The sequence below is a fragment of the Betta splendens genome, chromosome 7, assembly GCF_900634795.4.
Source record: "Betta splendens chromosome 7, fBetSpl5.4, whole genome shotgun sequence".
In the NCBI taxonomy this organism is placed as follows: domain Eukaryota; kingdom Metazoa; phylum Chordata; class Actinopteri; order Anabantiformes; family Osphronemidae; genus Betta; species Betta splendens.
The window spans coordinates 762,660-783,545 of NC_040887.2; the positions used below are offsets into that span (position 1 = coordinate 762,660).

Genomic DNA, 20,886 nt, shown 5'->3' on the forward strand with positions numbered 1-20,886 from the left:
CAGACTCAGAAAACGGGCAGCGAGCATCACTGCTGACCCCACACACCCTGCACAGAAACTGTTTAAGCTCCTCCCCTCTGGCAGGCGACTCAGTGCAATTAAACAATATATGTGCAAACCACGTTGAATGTCACATAGTGAGCCACAGTTTTTATTGTTTATTATTTGTTTTTAAAACTATATAATTGTGTTTTTCCTGTGAGGGAACAAAGACAGAGTCAGACTACATACAATTCCTCTGTTGTGCTGTGCAAACTTGGCCATTAAAGCTGATGCTGATTCTGATTCTGATTATAACAGTGATTATAACTATGATTGTAACTGTGATTATAACAGGGATTGGAAATATGACTGTAATTATGACATGAATTATGATATGTAACTGTGATTATAACGGTAACAATAATTGTAACCATGACGATAACCATGACGGTCATGTCTCTTGGTTTCCTGCAGGGAGGTTTTACAAACTCACAAATGCAATAGGCTTGTTTACACATTGTACCATGACATGAAACAAATCACGAAAAGACTGAAATAAAAGATGAAGCTGTTTCTTCTCGTGTTTCCCCTCTGTGTCTGAAAATGAAATGTGGTGTATACAAGTAACTGTGCATATGACACTGAAACAGTTCTAGACTCAACCGTTAGCATCGCTCTGTTGTGGTTGGAAAAGTCTCCGTTCTCTAAGTCGCTGCAAACGTTTGTGCCACAGTAAGAGCTGGGGAATCTGTTTTTCACCCTTGTTTCTTATTTCCTCCAACAAAGCACCTGCTCACAATCAAGCTGGCGAATGTGCTGAAGCACCTAGAAAGTCTTTTTATTGTCACTATCACATGTGGTAAAACATCACAATGACATTGGTTGTCATTTGACTCATCCATAACCTGGGGAAGCAGTGGGCTGCATGCAAAGCGTCCTTTTCTTTCAGCAGGTGGTGGAGTTCAGAGAGTATGAATGCAGGACTTAGCTTAATCCTGTGGACGTGGCTCTGCAAGAGCTGGATGTAGAAACCGGAAATCAACATGTGCTACATATTGAAGGCAATGAAGATCCACACCCTCGCTGAGCATATGCTGTTGTTCCACTCACACAGCTGATTGTACAACAAGCACTTTCCTTTGGTTTAATAACTAAGTCTTTGCTGGTCCTGTCTGTGTCTGGGGCCTTCAGGCTGTTCCTCAGGCTTCAGTCTTTGTTTTGTTGAAATTTAACACTGGTGAAACTATTGTCAGTTTAAATGTATTTTACCACATTCTAATTTCAAATCCATGTACATAAATTTGCAAAATGCTTTTTCATGTTCTCAGTTCAGTTCTGTGTGTGACACTCATCCTGGGTCGATGTGCAGCATCTGGAGAGGAGAGTTTGGGGATGGGGTGGAGGTTGTTGTGCGTACCAGTCAGTGCAGCGTCTGAAATGTAAACTGAGGAGTGAGTGTGTGAGGGGAGGATCCTCTCCCTCTTAAAGCTGGGTCAGAAACAGAGACATCGACAGAGCTGAGGGTGAGAGCTGCTGAACACACACGCACAACAGGAAGACACAAACAGCTGTTGATCATAAACACACACTCTTCGCTGGACTCTGGACTGACCACTGGAGGACACACACCTACGAACTCTGTTTCCCATCATGCTCCAGCAGAGCCACTTGGACCTGGAGGGGGACTCCATGCAGCAGGGGCGCTCCAGACAACACGCTTCCCAAGATGGCCCCCTGTGGCTCTGCAGGCAGGGACGCCTCTGCCCACCGGGGGCAGCTCCTCTGTGGGCCTGGCTGCTGCTAGGACTCCTGGTGGTTCCTGGTGCCCAGAGCTTTCTGAGCGAGGAGCAAGAGGAGCTGTTGGTGGAGCTTCACAACCACTACAGAGGACAGGTCTCCCCCAGCGCTTCAGCCATGATGCCCCTGGTAAGGCACCTGCAGCAGAGTTAATCTAAAGTGTTGGAAGTGCTGTGTAAGCGCAGTTTAAGGCTCAGCTGGTGCATTCATTTACTGTTAAACATGCTGTGTCACTCATCCAGTGGCTAGAAGTTTGGAACGGCACTAATGGGAGAAATTCATTTACTAATGAGTGTTGTCTGTCGTAACCTAAGATTTACATTGAACATTAGGATAAAACCTGCAGTCGCTCCCAAGTGTAAATCAAACCGATCCATCAACGTAAAACATCCCCGGCATCCAGATGTAAACCTAGTGAACCCTTATTCATTCGTCATCTTCAGAGTTACTAGGACAGAACGCAGACCAGAGAGGGTTGTATATGACATATAACAGGACACAGTTACAGTAAAATGAATCTGATTCTGTGTCCAGAATCCAGGCAACACATGGTTTAACTTTAACTTTTAACTTTATGCTTTATTGGTTGGAATGAAACTGGAACGTCCTTCTGACGTCACCCATCAGACTCGCAAAGAGACACTACTGTTGAGTTTTGTTAATCTAATATTGTAGCAGCAGAAGCACAACACTGATCCTTATTGTGTGACGATGGTGTGATATCTCTAGACCTAACCTCAGGAGGAGAATGAAAATGTGCTCTGCTTGCATTTCAGGGTGAAACCTTAGGATAAATAGCCAGAGCTTCCTGTCAGTCTCAATGTTTAACAGTCACATGAAGAATGCAAATCAACAAATACATGAAACAGTAAATTAGCGTTGACACAGTTAAAAATGCTCCAGTTCTCCCTCCAGTTCTATACATCCAGTCCTCGCTAGACCATGCACAGACCCTGAAAGGAGATGGAGGCAGTGAATGAAGGAGCAGAGCAAGTCTGGGCTGATCATTCTGGCCTATAGAATCCATACAAGCTCCACACTCATCCTTCACTCACTCTCCTCGTCTTTTTCTGTTGCTTACTTTTATCAGGGCTCACCGTGGGGAGAGAGGAACCCAAACGCACAGTTCAGGAGACAGACGTAGAATGAACCAGGTTTATTTGGCATAAACCAAGAGGGCAGGCAAACAGGAGTCAGGCAGGCAACCGTCAGAACCAGGAAACACAGTTTCCAAGCAGAGGTACCGGCAAGGACAAGGCAAACGCGGTCAAAAACAGGCACGAACGGACTGCTTTGTCATGACTGACAAACCGGGTGCTCAACAACTAACTGACAGAGGACAAAGGGATGTGCAGGTGCTTAAATGCAGGGAGGTGATTGATGATGGGACACAACTGGGGATCGTATGTCAGGAAACAATGACAGGACAGAACAGGAAGTGCATGAAAATAAAACAGGAAGTATGACACAGAGGCAGACAGGAAACGAGACCAGGAACACCAAAATAAAACAGGAAATGAACATGACAAACCAGAAAACAACACAGGAACAGCCCAGGTTCATGACAACTTTATTTTAGTTCAACCAAGAACATTAAGACACATCAGCTAATTTGCTCCGTTTTTGCTTTTATTTCCTGGTTTAGTCTTGATTCACTTCTTTCTTTCTGTGTCCTGACTTCACAGACGAGCTCCTTCCGAGGCGCTTTGTTTGTGCAGTGAATTACAGTAGAGCAGAAAGTACATATTGATTCTTTGTATGGTTGAATGACCAAAACGCTGTTGTTACCTCAGACAAGAGGCAGGAAACAACAATAAAACTTGATGATAATTAATTTAAAATATTTGACTACTTTTCAAATCTCCAGCAAAAGAAGACGTATTGTTCTTTGTGGCACAACTGTCATTAAGTTAAAGGCTCATTGCTCTCAAACCCTAAGTCCACTGACCTTCAGTGATTTGGATCTAAAGGGTTTAGTGTACTGTATTTTTCCACCCTAAAATTAAATGCCGAAATGATGTCATTAATTCTTTGTTCAGTTTTAACCTAGATATAAACCTTCCGGTATCCACATGCCCCAGAGGTGTCCATTTTAAAGCATGACATAAACCAATCAAATTCATACACGACGTTCTATTCACCACCACAGCATCTGCTGCTGCAGTGACTCTGACGTCTCTTCACATTCTTGCTGGTTAGGTCTTGCAGCCATAGATGAAGACTCTTCTGGCTCAAGGGTGTTCACAGAGCAGAGCTGCTCAGTCTTCATGTGGTACTTATCACACTGGTGTCCAGGCTCTAATCTACATGTATTCCAGCTCCAAAAAAGTCTACCAAACCGTTGAGTTTATCTCTGGTTCGTATCTGCCTGGTGTCTAGTTGAAAACATGACAGTGAAATGTCTCCAGGGCTGATTAGTTAAGTATTAGTTAAGTTAGCACGCTGACAATATGGATATGCTAACTGACTGCTTGGGGCACAGAGACAGCAGGCAATGAGGAAAAGACAAGACAACAGCACTTACCCATGAACTACATGCTGCTAAATGCTAAGCTAACAAACAGTCAATCTGTTAGCTTCAGCACCAGGATGCTAATAGTCCGCTTACTTGGACTAGTGATCCAGAAAGTGATGTGAGATGTGTTGTCTCATTAATTTCTATGCCTTAATGATACTGAAAACGGTTAAATCTGCTATACTGCAACTTTGTTAAATCGCAGGATCAGATGTAAATAATAAATGTGAACAGTTCATCATTAAATATGATGAAAGCTGGTTGGCTGGTAAATGTTTGCCTGAGCCCAGCAGACTGTAGGAACCGCTGCTCGGTCCAGCTGTGGCCACAGCTGGATCCTGGTGTCTCAAAATTTGTAGCCTTGTTTATTCCTCATAACTCAGTGTTTATGTGTCATCTACTGTGGTTTTGAAGGAACTTCTCTTTGGCTATGGCATAGATTCAATCTGCACATTTATTATTATTTATTTAATAATTCTCAGTAACCACCAGCAAACGCTCATAAACCAATGTTATCACATTCAAATGGTCTGTTTTTTTAAACAACCCTATTAAGAGGAATCAGAAATACTGAGAAAGCCCAGGCCCATGTGTTTCCCTCTGCGGGTTTCTCTCCAGCGTTGGAGAAGGAACAGGGACAGGGAGGGAGTAGACGCTAATGGTTGAGCAACGCAGGAGGATGATGTTGGCAAAGATGAAAATGACCGAGCAAACACACAGGAATGTGTGTTTGCTAGCTATGGAGCTAGCAATGGACACCACATGGAGTGGGTCGTGCACCGCTGCAAACGAACGGGCCTTAGGTTACTGACACTGATTCTACAGGATCTGATCCCTAGTGGCAGATTCAGCCTCAGCAGCTGCTCCGTCTGTAGCAGAGTGAGGCTGTAGGCATCCAGTGCTCCTGCAGGTCCTGGACCCGGATATCAGGGCTGCTGAGCAGGAATGCAGCCCCACTCTGCGGGAGATCACGTAACACAGCTCCGTGTTCCACTCAGACCATGTATTTGTTGAGTGAAGTGTCATCATGTGTGCTCTCCACTGACTCTCGTTATCGCTGCTAAGGAGCCAGTAACACAAACGTTCCAGAGGAGCTGGAATCTCCAGTTATTGTGCTTCCACCAGGAGGTCAGCTTCCACAGAGATGAGCAAGCAGCAGCAATCCAGAGAGTCACCACTGTGAATGATTGTAAGGATGAAATCATCCCGTCATCAAACACTGTGAAGCTTTGTGTGGTTTTTTTTGAGCACGTCACGTCACTTTTCTGGAGCCGTCACACTTTTAAGCCTATTGAGCCTATTTCCAAACAACAGTGATGCACTTCAGGGCCAGGGCCATAATGCAGAGAAAATGTTGAGGAAGCTGGTGAGCGGCAGTGCTGCTTGTGACACACACAGTAAAGTCAAAGTGACTGCGTCACTTAGTCAAAGGACCAGAACCAGAACCAGCTCATTGAAGTGCGTCTGATGTAGTGCACATTGAAGAACCTGGCCTTGGTCTCACTTAGCTTGTGTGGTCATGTATTGTGTATGTGAGAGAGAACGATACCTGCTGGTGACAGGAAGGGAACCTGTCCGAGCTTCTGTCGATGTGAGGGTGCAGGTACTGGGCGGAGTGCATCCTCTCATCTTGATCTGGAGAAAAGAACAACCATATCATATGGGTGTGAGGCCGTGGCAGCAATGATGTGTCGGCATCCAACGAGAAAAATCAGGTTTCTCTGTCTTTACCAGACGACCTGGAGACAAACCTTTGTCTGCCGCTGAATATTATAAATATGAATGAACGTCAGGTCAACGTCAACGATGAGCACAACGGAGCAAAGACTAAATCAGACACAGCTGCACAGTAAAGTTATGAAACTGATCAAAAGCAGATTTAAGGGCAAACAACTTCCTGTGTGTTTCTAAAACAAAAGCATCATCTGTCCTGCAGATAAAATCAGAGGAAAAGTCAAAGGTCAAACTAGCTACAGCTGGAAAAGCGGAAACAGGTCAGGTGACAGAGAGGGGAAGCATCGCCCATTGAAACAGTGACCCCTGCAGGCTGAAGCAGACACACTGGAACCAGTGTTTGGTTCGGACGAGGAATTCACAGGAAGAACGAAACAAACTGGACTCATTGGTTCATGATCAGTGATGTTGTGCTTGTCTTTGAATCAAGGTTAGCACTGATAAATGTTCCTGTGCAGAAATGGGACCCTGCTCTGAAGCTAATAGCAGAGGGCTACGCTGCTAAATGCATCTGGAACCACAACCCAGAACTGGAAGACACTGGGGAGAACCTGTTTGCTGGGACGGGGCCCCTGAACCTGGGAGAGGCTCTGGAGAAATGGTTCCTGGGTACGTTTGTGGTTTAGTGCTCCTCAGGGGACGGGTGGAATGAGTAATACATTAACTGTCCTGCTGGGATCAATAAAGTTTATATTATTATTATTATGTGTAATATATTAATCTATATAATATATATTATTATGATGAGGGGTTGCGTCAGAAAGGATGTCCAGCATACAAGCTAAAAATACCAAATCTACAATGTGTACCAAATCTACAATCATTTGCCGTAGCGACCCCTGACGGGATAAGCAGAAAGGAGTTACCTATTATTATTATTATTATTATTATTATTATTATTATTATTATTATTATTATTATTATTATTATTATTATTATTATTATTATTATTATCATCATCATCAGTAACATCTACTCTTCGATCTCAGCTACTAGTAATTATTATCCCCGTATTATTCTGACTACTATAGTATTGTGTACTGGTAGTACTGATACTGCTTCCCTGTGTAGAACGTTTAGACTACAACTTCCAGAACAACAGCTGCAATGAAGATAAGATGTGCGGACACTACACACAGGTTCTAACACACACACACACACACACACACACACACACACACACACACACACACACACACACACACACACACACACACACACACACACACACACACACACAGTATTTATACTTGTGTACAAAGTATTTTTACTTGTGTACAGATTCTAGTACTAGTACTGTGCTTGTACTTGCAGATGGTGTGGGCAGACACGCACCGAATCGGCTGTGCCTTTCACCCCTGTAACACCATGGAGGGACTGGACTGGGAGAGAGTGTCCTTTCTCGTCTGCAACTACTTCCCAGCGTAAGTGCTACTATAATACTAACAAAATAAATTATTTAATTCTACTACCGATCTAGATACCAATAGTACTTCAGCTATTGCAGTAGGAACATCAGCACCTCTTCACCTGTTCCCACAATCACAGATACTGACTGTCACTGCTACATGCTGCTACAACACCTGTAGTGATTCTGGTACCATCACTGGTATTGGGGGTGGAATTACTGCAGTACAGGTGTGCCGCCACCTGTACCTCTGCTCCTCCTCTTCGCCTTCTTCTACTCTTCTTCTCAGTTACTTGCTGATGGAGCCACAGCGCCCCCTCGTGGACTGTTGTGTTGATGTGTGTGTCTGTGTGTGCAGGGGGAACTATGAAGGAGAGCGGCCTTACGTAGAAGGTGACAGATGCTCCAGGTGTCCGGAAAACCTGCACAAATGTGCAAACAACCTGTGTGGTAGGTTCACCGCCGCCCGGCTGTTCAGCCCATTCTGCCACCTTCTGTAAGAAACATACCATCACTAAAACAGTCAGAGAAGTGTTACAGGTCCAAGCTGCTGTTAGAAGATGTTGATGAGCAGAACCATGTGTTTTTTAGTGTTGTGTTTCCAGTTGCAGATGTTGAGGAGGAGGAGGAGGTGGATGAAGAGGGGGCGACAGCAACATCTGAACCCTCTCTCACAACAGAGAAGGGGGATTCACCTGATGTACAGCGTGCCACCACAACAGCTCCCATCACCACCACCAGGACCACCAGCACCACGTCCAGGCCCACTGAACTGGACCCTGAGGACCATGAAGCTGCAACCACACATGCCCTGAGCACTCATTCATCACCAATGAAAAGAACAACAGAAGACGTCCCCTCAACGGCAGACGTCTCCTCAACGACAGACGTCTCCTCAACGACAGACGTCTCCTCAACGACAGACGTCTCCTCAACAACAGACGTCTCCTCGACAACAGGTCTGGAAGAGGAGCAGGTTGTAGAAGAGATGGAGGAGAAGAGTAAGAACAAAGAAAACAAACAAGGCATAGCACAAATCAAATTCCACAACAAAGTTGTGATAAGTTGTGGTTCAGTAATTTCACCTTCCCTCATCTGGGCTGGTCTGACTGGGCTCCTCACTCTGAGGCTGTGAGGAGGAGGAAATGAGACCAGAACTCCCCCCTGCTTCCACCTGTGCGTTTACCCCTCATCCTTCAGGAAAATGGCTCAATTAATAATTCACAGTCAAAAGATTTGCGATCAGGGTCAAACAATGTGCACCTGCTTCAACCGGCGAACATGTTACTGACTGCTCTAAAAATTTTATTTTAATATAAAGAAAAAGTGTTTGGACCTTTTCCACCAGAACCAGATGAGGAGATCAGCATCAGCATCAGGTCTGTGTTATGCTGGAGTGGGTGTTTAGCTTAGCTTAGCAGCTAATCTGGTTGTGTAGGACGCTCCAAAGCTCACAGACTGAAATTCCATGTTGACTAAAACAGGTTTCATTAGGCCTTTGTGGGCCCCTCATAACTCTAGGCCCAGCTTTGGTTCCATCACTGTGGTGCACACCGACCAGTCTAAAAGTCGCTGATCACTGAAAGGATTCAGCTTCCGGTTCTGGTGGGGCCTCAGAAGGTGGGCGGTACCAGCACAGCTTTAGCCGGGAGGTCACCATGTTCTGACTGGTCAGGGTCCACGTTAGCAAACACCTCCACACCTACTTGAATGTAAAGAGATTCGTATTGACTCAGACGCTTTATGTCCCTGTTGTTTCCAGTGTTTGTGGCATGCTATGCTAAGCTAATCATGTCCCACTCCAACTTCAGATAAGAGCTTGAAGCGTTAGCTGCAAAGACTGTGTTGGTGTTAGATCATCATGACTGTGTTTACATGTCACATACTGATCCAGCCTCAGCTTCAAACGTCTTGTGGTTCATGGGAGAAGCAAAGCTTGGTCACGCTGTGCTTCTTTCTGATTGGACCTGAGACCGAGCAGGACTTCAGATCGTGTGATACACAGCATGCACCAACAATGTCTGTGTTTGGTGACAGCCATTATTGTTGAACAGTCTCTGCGACAGCTCTGCTTCATCTTTCACACATGTATCTGCTGTGCAACATATATTCTGTCAGACTAGAAACACCTGGACAGAGTCAGCAGGAAATGATCAGAACTAGGCTTCAGCTCAGTCTGTAAATAAGATAATAATAAAACAAACCCTTTGGATCCTTCATGAAGCTGATTCTCACTAATCAAAGCTAATTTATCAGCGTGAGACTGATTTCTCAATAAATCCTGGGTCTGCATTGGTGAGCGTCTGACTGTGAGTCCATCGTTGCTCCTTTGTGGTCATCATCAAAGGTAAGAGATCATCTTCAGTCCTCATCGCTACGTTTGTGATTGGCCTCAACTAAACAGACGAGTCTGTGTTTTAGTTCCTCTCTAGCGTCTGACACATACAGAACTACTGGAGCTCTTCAGAAGATGAGGCAACAGTGGTTTGCTCAGAGTGACATATGCACATACTGTACGTCAGTTATAGCAATGCTGCTTCCAGCTCTGGGGAAGTCTGGCTCTCAGCTCATCCATGAGTCCGGCGTCAGGACAGAACAGAACTCTGACTGAGGCTCAGAACCAAGGATAAAGTGAAACCTGAGAGAGAAGTAAAGCTGAAATATTCCTCATTAACTGCTTTTACCTCTCAGACAATTTCTGCTACCACATGTGCTGTGTTTCTGTTTTGGGAAAATAATTGTCATCGCTTCTGGCCGTCTTTGTTTTACAGTTTTACAAGTCCTGCACACTTTTTACAGTAGCCACGACTTCAGAAGCTCAAGTTATCGCTGTTTTCTGCTTTTGTTCTATTTAATTTTTCCTGGAAATATTTAACAGTGGATGAAAGACACTGGCTTTATCACACACAGCCACTTCAATGTGAAATTACTTAAAAATTAAAGTGCAATTCATATACAGTAGATTTGACATGAAATGGTGCTGTGTATAGTTCAGCATATATGTAGATACAATACGTAGGCTCTGACTCTGAATTATTCCTGTTCCAACCCCTCCCTGTCCCTCCAACCGGAGAGTTAGCATCCTACTGCCACATGCACAGTGTAGCAGTGCACAGGCCTCTGGTGATCGCAGTCCAACAACCTTCCCCCGGGCTCTGAACCATAAAGCGAGAGAAGAGCAAGAGATTAGACAAACGAGGACACAGAGACTTAAGCATAAACCAGCAAACGCTGAAAAGTGGAAGAGACAAGGAGTCAAAGACGAGTTAACGATGGCCGGAATGAACCAGAGGAGGAGGAAGAGTCAGTGGAGCCAGAGCTGATTGATGGTGATGTGTCCTGTGGCTTCACGTTCTCTGGTGTTTTAGCACAGTCTAACGAGGAGACCAATGAGCATCCAATTATCCACTGATATGACCCACTGGATGATCATATCTCTTCATTACTGACGTCACGTGTTTCAATTCACTTTTGTTTTTATGATCAGACCTTTTACTTTCCTGAGTGGGAACAAAACCTATTTCATTGAACTGGAGTCAGCTTAGTTCAGTACAGAGTTAGCAAGAGCAGGAGGATTAGCGCCAAAAGACAAAGGAAAAAGAAATGCAGAGCAAATCCCAGGAAGACGGTAGCAAACACACTTGAAAATAAAGAGGACGGAGATAAAAACAATGAATGGATGCGCAGAAGGATTCTGCTCTCAGCCAATCACAGCATCCGTGTCCCCTCCTCCTTGCAGTTCTGCTGTGTGATTGGCTGGTGGGGGCAGAGCTGCAGCGAAAGAGAGAGACTGACAGGAGGATAAGACAGAAGAAGCTGTCAGCTGAGGACAGCTCTGCTGGTCACACCTGCGTCTCGCTCTCTCTTTGCCAGTGGCTTCACTGCCTCCCTCGACCTCTGAGCTGCTGTGTGTCTGTTGCTCGTTGCTGCTTTCTGATTCCTAAGAGGGAGAGAGGTTTGATGCGATGGACCTGCTGCCCACTGACTGCTGCTGCTGCTGCTGCTGTTTACACCACGGCATCATGGGAGCCGTAGTTTCGGCTGCAGTGCTCGAGGACAGCTGATTAGCCACAGATTGTGGGTCAGAGTTTGGAGGTGTGAGCGGGTGCGCGGTGGAGTATCAACAACAACGCTCTCTCTGTCCACTCACTCTGGTTCTATCTCTGCAGTCTCCTTCCTCTGATCTCTCCATCTTCCTTTCACTCATCAATTCCTTTCACCTCTCTCTGATTGGGACCTGTCACAGGAAGAGGGAGGATGGGCTGTCGCTTCACTCGGGCCAAGGTGAGTGACCTGCTGCAGAAGTGTCATTCTAATGACCCAGACAGAGCCAAAGAATCCAGACAGGACAAGAGAACCCAAACAGGACAAACCCCCCAGACAGGACCAGAGAACCCAGAGTGGACAGGTGAAGCTGGGCAGGACAAGAGAACCCAGATAGGACAAGAGAACCCAGACAGGACAGGAGGTGAAGCTGGGCAGGACAGGAGAGTCTGGACAGGACAAAAGAACCCAGACAGGACAGGGGAACTCAGACAGGACAAGACAACCCAGACAGGACAAGAGAACCCAGACAGGACAAGAGAACCCAGACAGAACAGGAGAACTCAGCAAGAACAAGAGAACCCAGAGTGGACAAGAGAACCCAGAGTGGACAGGTGAAGCTGGGCAGGACAAGAGAACCCAGACAGGACATGTGAACCCAGCCAGGGCAAGAGAACCCAGACAGGACATAAGAACCCAGCCAGGACAGGAGAACTCAGACAGGACAGGAGAACTCAGACAGGACAAGAGACCCTAGCCAGGACAAGAGGACCCAGAGTGGACAGGTGAAGCTGGGCAGGACAAGAAAACCCAGACAGGACATGAGAACCCAGCCAGGACAAGAGGACCCAGAGTGGACAGGTGAGGCTGGGCAGGACAAGAAAACCCAGACAGGACAGGGGAACTCAGATAGGACAAGAGAAACCAGACAGGACAGGGGAACTCAGATAGGACAAGAGAAACCAGACAGAACAGGGGGACTCAGATAAGACAAGAGAAACCAGACAGGACAAGAGAAGCCAGACAGGACAAGAGAACCCAGACAGAACAGGGGAACTCAGACAGGACAGGAGAACTCAGAAAGGACAAAAGATCCCAGACAGGACAAGAGAACCCACACAGAACAGGGTAACTCAGACAGGACAGGAGAACTCAGACAGGACAGGAGAACTCAGACAGGACAGGAGAACTCAGACAGGACAAGAGAACCCAGAAAGGACAAGAGAACCCAGAGTGGACAGGTGAAGCTGGACAGGAAAGGAGAATCCAGATAGGACAAGAGAACCCAGACAGGACAGGAGAACCCAGACAGGACAAGAGAACCCAGACAGAACAGGAGAACTCAGCAAGAACAAGAGAACCCAGAGTGGACAAACCCCCCAGACAGGACCAGAGAACCCAGAGTGGACAGGTGAAGCTGTGCAGGACAAGAGAACCCAGACAGGACAAGAGAACCCAGACAGGACCAGAGAACCCAGAGTGGACAGGTGAAGCTTTGCAGGACAAGAGAACCCAGACAGGACCAGAGAACCCAGAGTGGACAGGTGAAGCTGGGCAGGACAGGGGTATCTGGACAGGACAAGAGAACTCAGCCAGGACAAGAGAACCCAGAGTGGACAAACCCCCCAGACAGGACCAGAGAACCCAGAGTGGACAGGTGAAGCTGGGCAGGACAGGGGTATCTGGACAGGACAAGAGAACTCAGCCAGGACAAGAGAACCCAGAGTGGACAAACCCCCCAGACAGGACCAGAGAACCCAGAGTGGACAGGTGAAGCTGGGCAGGACAGGAGTATCTGGACAGGACAAGAGAACCCAGACAGGACAGGGGAACTCAGATAGGACAAAAGAAACCAGACAGGACAGGAGAACCTAGACAGGACCAGAGAATTCAGAGTGGACAGGTGAAGCTGGGCAGGACAGGAAACCTAGACAGGACAAGAGAACCCAAGCTGTATCAAAGGTGTTTGAAGGTGATCTGCTTCAAACTTGGGCCATTCTCTTTCTGGTACATAGATGCTAATTGCTAGTATTAGAAAAGAAACAAGCCAAACCATCAAGTAAATCAGGTTGATGGTGTCAATCACTGAGTGCGTCTGGCTTCAGATAAACTTGTCTTGACATTAGAACCTGCTGTGTGTTGGTTCTACTGGGACAGAACTGAAAGAGTCAGAGAACCACACTTATAAGTCAGTCACTCGTGTTCTGGCCCTGTTTCTAATGTAGCACCACATCCACCAATGACCAAAGGCCTGAGCTGAACAATCCGAGGCGACGGCGGCACAAATGTTTTCTGTCACATGTTCATCTCTGAACACTGGAGCACATGATCATCCTGCTACGAGTGTCACGAGAGGTTTCATCCTCTGTGCATTGATGCTGCTCAAACAAACACACACCGACCGAGACACAGAGAGGAGGATCTGATGCTGAGCTGACCTGATGACTGAGGACACACAATCACGTCACTACACATGACAGGTGAACTCTAGGTACCGACGGAAGCAACATCAGCAGAAGCAGGATGCAGAGAGAGACCAGCTGAGCTTGTGTCGGTACGAACGCTGCTCGTAGTCCAGCCAGATCACTGCAAACCACCTCTGAGAACTAACAATCAAATGAACAAATGGAACATTGGTGTGAGCAGAATGAAGAGCTTGAACGCTGCTTTAGGGGCAGTACTGGTCCATTGGTGATGATACCTGGACTTGACAAATGGGACTATAGATGTGTTTGTTACATTTACAGTAGAGTGTAAAGTAAAGTAAAGTAAAGTCAGTAAGTGTTTAAATGAATTCTGTGTTTAAGCTCAACTCAGTCCTGCATGATTAATTCTCTTCTCTGCTGCTGAGAATCATCACATGGTGGAAGACCAGCATGTTCTACCCATGTCATCTGACTGAACAGAGATGATGGAGTGTGTCTCGGGGGGGGGGGGCTTTGAACAGGCTTTGAAGGTTTTTAGGTTATGGAGACTGTTTTCTTCTTCTGCAATAGTTTCATGTTACACAGCTGGAAGCTGTTCGACCTGATGAGCTGATCAGACCAAAGCCCACTTCAGTCACGTAACAGGCAGAAAGCTGCATCTGATGCTTGTTGGAGTGGAGCTTCCATTTCTGCTGACTGGAAACGAGGCGCTTCACGCTGAAGAAGTGAGCGAGCAGCAATCAGTGTGAGTTACTGTCAGAGTGCATTGGAGCGCGGCTCACTTCTCCAGGCTACAGCTCGGCACAGTGCTGTGTGTGTGTGGGTGTGTGTGTGTGTCCGGTGCTGGTCCGGGTCACCAGGCGGCTGAATGCTGACCTACATTATTGTGCTGTTAGGAACCAGCCCCTTTAACTTCCCTGCATCTTAACTGCACTCGTCCACCTCCGCTGTTAACTGCGCGTCATGGCTGGACCCAAACATGGAGGCAGAAAGGCCTCCGGGCCCGAGCTGACACAACGGTAATGGCCACATTCTGGTGATGCCTGAGTTGCCTCATAGAACAGGAAGGGTCATGTTTATTACTATTACTGTGTTTTAAAAAAAAACTCAATCAACTGACTCAACATATTTAACACTATTACACCTTAGTGAGTATAATAGTTATGTTCTGAATGTTGACACTACATCAGTGGTCTCTGTGTCCCAGTTCAGCACAGGACTGAACTCATCTGCAGCAGAACCTGCAGGCTCCTCTTCGCTTAATAGCTTGATGTTTTTCAACTTTTTACATAAAGGCAGTGTGAATCATATGCCATGTTATGCAACACAATTGTAGTGAGGCGCACAAAAAAGTTGGATCAAAAGGAGTGAGTGACCTTGTATTGGAGGCCCGACTCCCACTGGGCCACTTTCATTGCTCCCTCAGTAAAAGAGTGATGCACAGCTGAAGCAGGATCACGTGTTGGATCAGATCTCTAGGTGTCTGCCAATAAATGTGAGCTTCAAATATTTTCTCTTCTTCAGGCCAAGACCCATGAATCTGCTCATCACCGACTCCAAGAGGAGCTGCACTTTGTGGATGAGTACGGGCAGCCAATCACGATGCAGGTGGAGGGCAGGAGGGCCCACGCCCACAGGAGGCGGCGGTCCCACACAGAACGACAGTGGGAGGCCCTGAGAGTAATGGGCCTGATGGAGGGACAGCACGGCCAGGGCAATGGCTACCGGGCCGGGTAGGTACTGCTGGGAGGGACAGGAAGAGGCTCGGAAACTGGAACTGCAAAAGACACATAGGAAAAGGGCAAAAGGATTAAACCGTAAAGAAGTGGGCACTGGCTTCAGGGCAGGAGATAAACAAGTGAACACGGCTTCCTTAAGGCCTTTCCTTCCTGCTGCTATAAGACTGTACAATGAACAACATGACACATTTCCACCACACTGCATTACCAGTTACTTTCTCTTATTCTATTCTATTCTACTATTCTATTCCTCCAGTCTATCCCTGAGTGCTCCTCTGTCACGTTACGCAGGAAGATAAAGGCCTAAATGCAGACCTGCCAACGTAACCTGATGACACACTTGTCCACACAGGCCTTACTACGGTCACATGACAATGACCCCTGACCTGTACCCCACCAGTGGTCACATGATGATGCCCCCTGACGTCTATCCACCCAATGGGTATCTGTCCAGGGCGTCGAATGAGCAGCCCCCAGGCGGGGGCTACCTGCCCACCGTGTCCTACAGCTTGGATCACCTAGACCGACTGGACTACCAGGTCCCTCGCTGCTTTGTGTCCTGTTCTGTTCCTGCGCTTACACAGAAAGACTGTTATTTTATCTGCACGATTACTTTCCTGTTGCAGAGTCCAGAAATGTTGCCGTACCAGCCGAACTCAGAGAACTGTCTGATTGGCTGCTACAACACCGAAGACATGGAGCCGAAGAACTTCTCCAGACAGGTAGCTACCGTGTTCCTCACTACATCCTCATCATATAACTGACCTGGACGAGCAACTGGTGAATGAGTGCCGCTACTGTCACAAAACTCAGTCATGTTAAGTTTCTTGCACAGACTGAAGCACCCGTATCTGATTACTGATATTTAGACATACATTTTCCACTTCTCACTCTGGACGTACTCTTTCACCCCCCTCAGTCCGACTATCGTCCTGCTTGGCGGCCCGACCGTCCTCTTGGATTCCTTCCTCTCAGTGAGCTTGACAGCGGTCTGGGTTGTGGCCCTGGTAGCCCTCACCACAGGGTGGCGCTGTCTGAAGCCGAGACGGATGCCATGTCGTCACTGCCAGGCCACACAGCTTCCTCTCAGGGCTCCTCCTCTTCCTCAGAGTCCCTGATCTCATCTGAACTCAGTGACTCGGGCTTCCACAGTGTCAGCACGGGGGAGCACAGACGGTTGCACAAGATTCACGGAAACCATCGACAAGCTCACCATTTGCGCTCAAGCCACTCCCCTCGAGAGCAGAGGGGACGCTGGGACTTGGAGTCCATCCCTGAGACGACGCTGATGTCTCATCCTGGAGCAGCGCAGGCCTCTCGCTGCACTGTGGGGAACAGTACGACCACAACTGTTCACTTCCACAGAGCTGAAAGAAGTCCCACATTACCACGCCACCACTCGCCACCCTCGCCTTCAGCCGGTTAGTAACTCATTATTCCCTACATGACCTGTTGAATTTCTGAGCCTTCGCTTGATGCGGCAATGTATCCGAACACGAATTAAGTAGTTGGTACATCTTTGGTAGTACTGTGTGAGCGTTTCCTCTACACATGCCGGTTTGTTTCTGCAGGCTGCCGTACTGAGCCCTGCCAGCGAAGGGCACTATGGTTGGAGCAACAGCAGGGAAGAGTTGGCACAATAGAGGCTCCGGGCCGGAGTCGAACAATCAACGACTTAAGTCTAGGACAACGACAACGCAGAGCCAGTCATCCAAACACGACTGATCCAAACATGCTGACAACCAAAGCCCAGTACAACCAGTCAGGGGCAGCCAGCAGCACACTGGGGCCAAGGAGCAGGGCCAGTTATCCCAGTAACACAGACAGAACCAGTCTGAACAACCATCCCAACACAAGAAACAGCAAGGCTACTAACCGCAGCAGAGAAGAAGACGCCCTCTCTAAGAGTCCTGGGTCCGGGTCTAGTGGGGTGTCAGACTGGCGTGGCTTTCAGACTCTTGGCAGTTGCAATGGAAACAATAAAGTTTCCTCTTCACCTTCATACAGCACACTGGGGGCTCTGCAACGTAGCCCTGCGTCACCACCGTCTCCTCGCTCCAGACTGTCCAACCCAAAGTCAGCCAGGAACCAGATGCTCAGAGCCAGAGCTTACCGACTGGCCCGGGAGCGCAGCGAAGTCACGACAGACGAGGAGGTGCGAGGAAGGGCAGAGGGGGGAGGTGAGGAGGAGGGGGAGGAGGGCCGATGGGCGGGGCGGTACTGGAGCCGCACAGAACGGAGACGCCACCTGGCGCTGTCACGGCAACAAAAAGAAAGAAGAGGGGGAGTGGAGGAGCACAACGGCGGGGTCCAGTCGTCTCAGATGGTGCTGGAGCTCAGCCACATGAAGCAGAATCGACTGAGGAACAGCAAGCTGCTCGATGATTGGACCACAGTGGAGGAGCTTCTGACTCACGGGACACGAGTGGAGAGCGACAGCCAGCTTTGCCCCAGCCCGCTCTTATCAGTCACCACTGTATGAGGGAAACGTGACGTAAGGGACGAAGGTGCTGGTGACCACAGTAAGGTCCAGGAGCGGGCGACCTTAAAAACACATCTGACAGCAGTCAGATGCCAATGCAACATTTACCAGCACAACACTTAGATCAGGGAACAAAGACAAAGGATGGAGAATTGAGGTATTTGGCTGGATGCAGGGATTCACAGTGTAATGACACCAGTGTTCCTTTGTTTCCTGGCATTTCCTGGACACCACCAGTCTGTTCTGGTGAGACCACAGCATGAGATCCTCCAAAATTATTCCATCTACGTCTGTCACAGGAACGTGTGAGCTGTGCAGGAATCCGGTGGATGTGAATCTGGAGCCCAGTCAAAGCATTACTGACCCAGACCAACTGTGGCTGGTCAGATGTGCTGCCTTGTGGAAAAGCTCCATCTCCTTCTCTGGTTTACGGCCTTTGTTTCCGTCTCTGTGCCATAAAATTCAACCTGGACAGGTTGAACTTGTTAGAGGATTTGTGCATCCTCCACACGCTTCTGTCCACAGCACTTCTGATACTCTGATCACCACTGATGATGATCTGTCCTGGTTCTTTAGCAGAGTCATGTCCAGGCCATTACTCAGATGTCCTCATTATGTGCTGAGGTTCTATTCCAGGGTTCTGGCTGCATTCAGTGGAAGGCTGGTCTGTTCCTGGAATGCTCTAAACTGGGATATACCACCCGCTTCAGATGTTATCAGCCATAACGAATGGGCTGATCAGAACTTATCAGCACATTCGTACGGGCCAGTAGGTGCCTGCTCTGCCTCCTCGCGATCAGCTAGCAGCTAGCTAAGTTGCTACCTTCAGCAGCTTTAGAGGTTATTGTGGTTAGGGTTAGGGCTGGATAACGGGTGGGGGGTTCAGGTTACAGTTAGCTAACACAACACCGCTAGCTATTTGCTAAGTTATGCTAGCTAATAAATCAAAAACTTCGATCCTCCCGTCGGAACAACAACCGCTCAACAGCGCCCCTACTGACTCTGCTGGATAAATCATCCGAGCCGTGATCAACCTTACGGATCATTGACAACGATCTACCGCACCTATTCACCGCTGCCAGCAGGTAGAGGGGCACCTACCGGCCCATACTTATGGCTGATAACCACTGATAATGACCATTGAATGGCGGGATAACGTCCGAAGCCGCTAGATATACAGTATGTACTCTAAAATGTTGCAAAGCAACAGTTTTCAGAAAGTATTTATGTTGTGGTTTTGAGGTGTAGATGAGTTGCTACAGCCGAGATACAGTCAGACTGGATTAGCTTAGCCTTCATTAACGTGTGCTGAGAAATGTTGCATCCTTTAGAGCAATATTAATCACTGTATAGCATGTTTCACTGCGTCTGATGTTCTCACAATAGGAAAACTATCTATTTGAATTTGGTACATGTTTGTATTCGCCCCAGACACATGACCATCAACACGGCCATCATTTGCTGCCACAGCTGCACACTTGCTGGTCAAAGGCTAAACCTTAGGGTGTCAGAGTAGAAGGTGATGATGCATTTCCTCTGCAGACTCCTGCCACAGGGATCCCAGACAAAACACAGAGAAAACTGGGAATCCAGCATTTGCTGCCGTTTGCCACAGTTTGTGTTTTAGTCAAACCTCTCGTCCTGACCCTTCAGGAGTCTTTGGGTTCATCTGTTGGGATCACAAGTCCAAGTGTGACCTTGACAACAGAACTGTCTGTCCCTGATAGTAACCACTAACACAAATTTGCATCTTATACTTAAACAGGACAGAAAACAGATCAGAGCAAACCTACATTTAATGCTGGAATGAGATTTTGTCCAGTCTGTCAATTCAAGTCATTAAATTCAGGTAGTTCCTCCTTAAGTGGTCAGATGAGTTGAATGGTGGTTTCAGAACAGGAGGCAGCACATGAAGGACTCGGGTCATGAACAGGGTTCATGTTATTTATACCCACTGTTCAAGGCAACTTTGTTACATATGAGACAATGTGAACTTATTTTCATATCCTGTCAGACTCTGGGAGAAGGTGTGTGTCAGAGAGAAAACACACTATTTGATACTTGTTAGTAGTGTTTAGCTAAAGATTGTTAGTTTGGTTTGTGATAATGCAGGAACATTGACTGTACAGCAAAAACCCTACTTAGGTTTCTCGGCTTGAACCTTTGTTTTGCCTCTACCTTCTTCCACCCACATCCTGATAAACCAACACGCTGCGTCTGGAGCCGTCACTGTGCAAGTTAAGGTCCGACTGACAAATTCCCGAAAACGACCTCAAGCCTTGGGATGATTGTATAGACACAAGCCTGCAAATATATTTTTTGTATTATTAAATTACTATACTGCATGTCGGAATGTGAAACTTGTCTGATAAGTTCAAGTCCTTCTTTTGATGTGTACCTTAGTTCCCTGTTTGTCAGGATGTCGATACTTTCATCGAAAGATCTTGATACTGAGCTGCAGAAACTCAGTGTGAATCTATATGTGAAGCCTGGAAGATTTGGCGAGAACGAGCAGCTCACACATTCAGCGTGAAAGGACAGCTGGCTCTGAAAGCTTCCCTGATGCTGCTTTAGGATGCGAGAACAGACACACGCTGCTGAAACACGTCAGACACAGACAGTAACGACGGAACTACGCTGAGGCCAAACATAGACCAGGCTCCCACCACTGTCATCATCGGACCAGGCTGATTCATACTGTATGTGACCTGACCATTGTAACACAGACTTGTTTGAAGCTATTGCTCGTTTCAGGAGAC

At 47.3% G+C, this 20,886-nt stretch overlaps 2 protein-coding genes across 4 annotated transcripts; both read left to right on the forward strand.

Moving 5' to 3' along the window:
- The first annotated feature begins 1,483 nt into the window (after nucleotides 1-1,483).
- LOC114859487 (peptidase inhibitor 16-like) lies at nucleotides 1,484-9,733 on the forward strand. The gene is made up of 6 exons (XM_029157682.3): nucleotides 1,484-1,908; nucleotides 6,487-6,637; nucleotides 7,100-7,167; nucleotides 7,343-7,452; nucleotides 7,795-7,886; nucleotides 8,042-9,733. Exons 1-6 carry the CDS (start codon nucleotides 1,633-1,635, stop codon nucleotides 8,569-8,571), a joined length of 1,227 nt encoding a protein of 408 aa, XP_029013515.1. The 5' UTR covers nucleotides 1,484-1,632; the 3' UTR covers nucleotides 8,572-9,733.
- A 1,293-nt stretch (nucleotides 9,734-11,026) lies between these two features.
- Nucleotides 11,027-20,491, forward strand: LOC114859484 (uncharacterized). 3 transcript variants are annotated; one of them, XM_029157673.3, is made up of 6 exons: nucleotides 11,027-11,720; nucleotides 14,477-14,651; nucleotides 15,431-15,639; nucleotides 15,998-16,367; nucleotides 16,565-17,066; nucleotides 17,217-20,491. In XM_029157673.3, exons 3-6 carry the CDS (start codon nucleotides 15,509-15,511, stop codon nucleotides 18,125-18,127), a joined length of 1,914 nt encoding a protein of 637 aa, XP_029013506.1. In that variant the 5' UTR covers nucleotides 11,027-11,720; nucleotides 14,477-14,651; nucleotides 15,431-15,508; the 3' UTR covers nucleotides 18,128-20,491. The 3 variants fall into 3 exon arrangements, with proteins under 3 accessions (XP_029013506.1, XP_029013504.1, XP_029013505.1); XM_029157672.3 differs by lacking the exon at nucleotides 14,477-14,651 and having other exon boundaries at nucleotides 11,028-11,720; nucleotides 15,998-16,184; nucleotides 16,272-16,367; XM_029157671.3 differs by lacking the exon at nucleotides 14,477-14,651.
- Nucleotides 20,492-20,886: the final 395 nt, after the last annotated feature.